At 48.6% G+C, this 4,295-nt stretch overlaps 1 protein-coding gene across 1 annotated transcript in view; it reads left to right on the forward strand.

Moving 5' to 3' along the window:
• Window positions 1-976: 976 nt before the first annotated feature.
• The window catches only part of STARD7 (StAR-related lipid transfer (START) domain containing 7), a 49,776-nt gene continuing 46,457 nt past the window's right edge, over window positions 977-4,295 (forward strand). Inside the window, exon 1 of the mRNA XM_012641879.1 lies at window positions 977-1,694. Coding sequence (XP_012497333.1) covers window positions 1,367-1,694 — 328 coding nt within the window. The 5' untranslated portion in view covers window positions 977-1,366. The remainder of the gene's footprint in view (window positions 1,695-4,295) is intronic.

Below are 4,295 nucleotides of genomic sequence, written 5' to 3' on the forward strand. Positions count from 1 at the left end.
GAAGGCTGAGGCAGCAGGATCGCTTGAGCCCAGGAGTTTGAGGTTGCTGTGAGTTATGATGAAGCCACTTGCACTCTAGCCCGGGCAACAGAGCGAAATCCTGTCTCAAAGAAAAAACCAACAAAAAGAATAAGCGTAAGAAAGGATAATAAAGAAACAATTTAGACATACAGCAATTTCGTTTTAATGAGCTTAGATACAGAATAGTAATATCCTGTTGCAAGGTACGTTTTAGGATACCTGTTTACCTTCCAACGTGTCACCTTTGGGTTAAGGGGAGAGGAATAGCCACTACTCGACCTGTCCCAACTAACTCCACTCTGCTGCCCTTTTACCAGTCTGCGTGTGCAGACTGCGACAGGACACCTGCGCACGTGACACTCCCCGGAAAGTATCCTGGGCTCTCAGGATGTGACACCCGTCCACTCTCTGGCCGCGGGATTCCTAGAAGAATGCTCAGGGCGCCTGCGGGAGAGCCAGGCAGGGAGGCCGAGGAAGTTTTACCATGGCAGGCGCCTCAGGCCTGAGGAGGGTCCCGGCTCACCAGAGGTATCTTCACAGCCCCCAACCCCAACCTGAGATGCCCACAGCGCCTCCCAGAGGCAGTGCTAAGACCACACCCCCTATCCTGGACTGTAAGAAGAGAATGGGGCGACGGTCCCCCGCCTCTTAGAACAATTGAACAACACGTAGGATTCTAACGGGCACCTGGCCACGCTTTTCCAAGGGGCGGGGTCGAGGCAGCCCGAAGATGGCGGCGGCGGTGGGGTCCGCGGGTCACTCTCCAAGGCGCCCTTGGCTGGCACTCACTGCAGTTCCACCTACCTTGCTAGCAGGCCACCCCGGCGAGCTGCGCGAAGGGGCAGGAGGGAGCAGTGATGAGCACTTGGCGGCACCAATGAGGACTCAGGAGTCCGGGTTACGCCCAATCACGGCCCGGCCTGCAGAGTCGGGGTAGGTTGCGGGCTGGCGGCGTGTGTGGCGGACTCGGAACGCGCGGGAGCTTGCTTGCTGCCGGGCTGAGCTTTCCGCCTCGCCGCTTCCCGAGCGCGTTGCTCCGCGGTGCCCGGCGCCGGCCGGAGAACGTAGAAGAGCGAGGGGGCCAACGGTCCGGCCTGAGGCCCAAGTCCGGGAGCGCCTGGTGCAGCGGTCGCGGGGCCGTCCCCGCGGCTGCTGCCATGACCGACTCTCTCCCCAGAGGGGACTCTTCCTCAGCGGGTGCTGCAGAGAGAGATGAGGAGCGGCTTCTGGCTGCAGGACCGTGAGACGGGTTAGTGGCCGGCCAGTTAGGGGAACGCCGCGGACGGCCGCCTGCGCGCTACTGGGCTGGTTGCTTTGGCCCCGAGATTCGCGGGGGGGCGGCGGCATGTTCCCGCGGAGGCCGCTGGCTGCCTGGCTGGCGGGGGCGCGGGGCGGGGGCCTGCTGGCCCTGCTGGCCAATCAGTGCCGCTTCGTGACGGGCCTGCGTGTGCGGCGCGCGCAGCAGATCGCGCAGCTCTACGGCCGCCTCTACTCGGAGAGCTCGCGCCGCGTCCTCCTCGGCCGCCTGTGGCGCCGGCTCCACGGCCGCCCTGGCCATGCCTCTGTCTTGATGGCGGCGCTCGCCGGCGTGTTCGTGTGGGACGAGGAGAGGATCCAGGAGGAGGAGTTGCAGAGGTGGGTTCTGCAGCGAGCTCGTTCTGTGCGGTGGAGTGGTGGGACGGCCAGGCGGGAGGTTGGGACGTGGGAACCCTTGGGCCTGCACTGTGTTCAGCATCCCCCGTTTATCTGGTCGTCCTTTAAGTACCGTGCTGTAGATTGAACCTGTTTCAGCAGACCGCGTTGTTTATTGCCCCTGTGTGTTTGATTTGTAGGGTTAGAAATAAGAACTGGAAATGTTGGTTAGTGTAGGAGGGAGACTTCGTTTTCAGTGAGGAGAACGTGACACTAAAGAAACAACATTGTGGAAATAAATTGGATATCGAAGGCGTGGAGGCCATTGTTCACGTAATCTTTAACACACCCAGAAAGGTGAAAATTCAAAACAGATTTTAAACTTGACCTAAGGGTGTAGTTGTGCAATTTACAAAATGACTTCAATCCAAATGGGACTCGGGCCTTGTGAGAAATACCAGGAGAGCTCTCTGTCATTGTGACTCATGTCGTGGCAGAATTAAGAGGCTGGAAAGGATTTTGTTCTGCTTGCACAAACCAGTAGCCCAGACATTTTAACCTTTAAGAATTAGGTCAGATTTTTGCTACTTTAACTAGAACTTTGGGAATACTGTGTCATTAGGCTCTGAAGTCACACTGTCGTCATCAAAACTTCTGTGTGAAAAGCCCAGTACCATCGATTGAATTTGTTAATCTGTAGTTCTGAGCCTGAGACTTTATTGTTTTCAGGTAATGTAATGGGGAACCTTTGCTTTAGCTCTCACTTTACATTGTCGCAGTATTTTTTTTTTTTTAACAGATATTGTTAAACTGTACCCTCCCTGCACACAAGCCCTCTGCCCCTGAACTCTAAAACCGTGATTTCAGGAACCAGTCCCCTTCTCCAATAGATCCCACACTGGTCTGTTTTTTCTAGATATTTCTTCAATAGGGAGGCAACTTGTTATTCTACATTTTTGGTTAGGTTAGAAATGGAAATACCCCAGTAAAGTTTAGCAGCCTATTTGGGAAGTTAACACCCAGGCAGCCTATTTGTGCCACACCGTGAATTCTGGGTACATGCAAGTCTATCTTAAGAACTGAGACTACTATTCCTAGCAGGAAAGATAACTTTTATAAATGCAGTTTAAAATCATAACCACAAACAACCTTATTCACAAAAAAGTTAAGGTATCAAAGCATGATAGGTATTTTGCCTAGTTCCTGTTAGCATTCTTTTGCTACTTGGCCATTTGTTCTCATCAGTCTTAGGTGTAAAAAATAAAAGAATGGAAAGAAACCTTTTAAATTGAGAAATTATCAATTGTTTGAATTTTCATTCTGTTTTTAATGGTGAAATACCCATGTTCCAAAGTTAAGTTTGTGAGGAAAATCCCTGGTTGGAACTGTTTGGGGAAGAAGAGAAAGACCAGAAAAGGGCTGTTGGGTGCAAAAGAGAGGGGAGTGTTTGGGGGTGGGAGTTCAGTAGTGTTGGGGCTTAAGTAGTACATGACACTTCTAGGCTTACCTCATGCATTTTTATGGATGATAAGTCCTGGAGCCTCTGTTTAGCAGTTCTCTCGCTTGCAGGAGCTAGAGGGGGAAATGAGATAGGAAATGAACTTAGTAAACATTTGAGTTAGTAGTAGTCACTATCCACCATAGCAGAGAGATCAGACCAGTTGATGACCAAGCCAGGTATTCATTCTATTTCACTGTCTTTGGACTGTCTCAGCAACCTGGGGGCAATTGAACTCCTCTAGGTTCTAAACCAACTCTTAAAGAGGCATTGCTCTGAGTTAACCAGCTTTGGAATTTCAGAAGCTTAAATGAAGCCCAGTCAGAACACTTTTAAGCTGCCTTTTGACTCCCTCCTTAGGGTTGTTATATGAAGGCCCTCGTTTAACATTTCATTGTCCAGTTCATGATTTAGTTTTTCATATACTTAAAATTTGATCAAGTTGTCCATCTTGAGGATCTTTTCTTTTTTAAACATTTGTTACCATGATAGGGAGGCAAATAATATGCTATTCAACAGCTACATCTTGGTTGTACAGTACTTTGTTAGATCTTTGTTCTGATAGTTTGTCATGTTTATATTTTATTGAGTAAAATATTCTGGGTATAGGTTAACTTATTTGTTTGGTGTTTAAGTATTCTGTTTGCTTTAAAGTAAGCACTGCTGAGGTTGTTTTAGCTAGCTTAGAATCTCTTAGATTTTGTTCTAGCAACATGATTTTTGGTTAGCTTCTATTATGGAGCACAGTTTAAGTGTGTTCTCAAGTGCATTTCCTTCATTGTTAATGGAAGAAGAGCATGCTTGTCACATGGACCCTAAATCATAGCCTTTGGCTCATCTGTGCTGTTACTGTACCAACTTGTCCTGGCACAAACTAATTCTCCTATTGTCATCTTGGTTAAACAGAGGTGGAGTGTGTAGGGTGTTTTTTTGAATGTGTGCCTTAAGGTGGCATGTGTTTTTCTTATGTTATTTGAGTTCTTATTCAGAATGAAAAATCACAACCTTACTTTCTTTTCTTTTGTGTTTAAGAATATCTTACCAAATAGGATCTTATTAATCATGCAACAGCAAGAAAATTTAAGAAATCACTTGTACAAAGTGGTTTTGACTTGGCTGCTAGGGCAAGGCATAGAAATCAGAT

Source organism: Propithecus coquereli, unplaced genomic scaffold (assembly GCF_000956105.1).
Source record: "Propithecus coquereli isolate 6110/MARCELLA unplaced genomic scaffold, Pcoq_1.0 Scaffold171, whole genome shotgun sequence".
In the NCBI taxonomy this organism is placed as follows: Eukaryota; Metazoa; Chordata; class Mammalia; order Primates; family Indriidae; genus Propithecus; species Propithecus coquereli.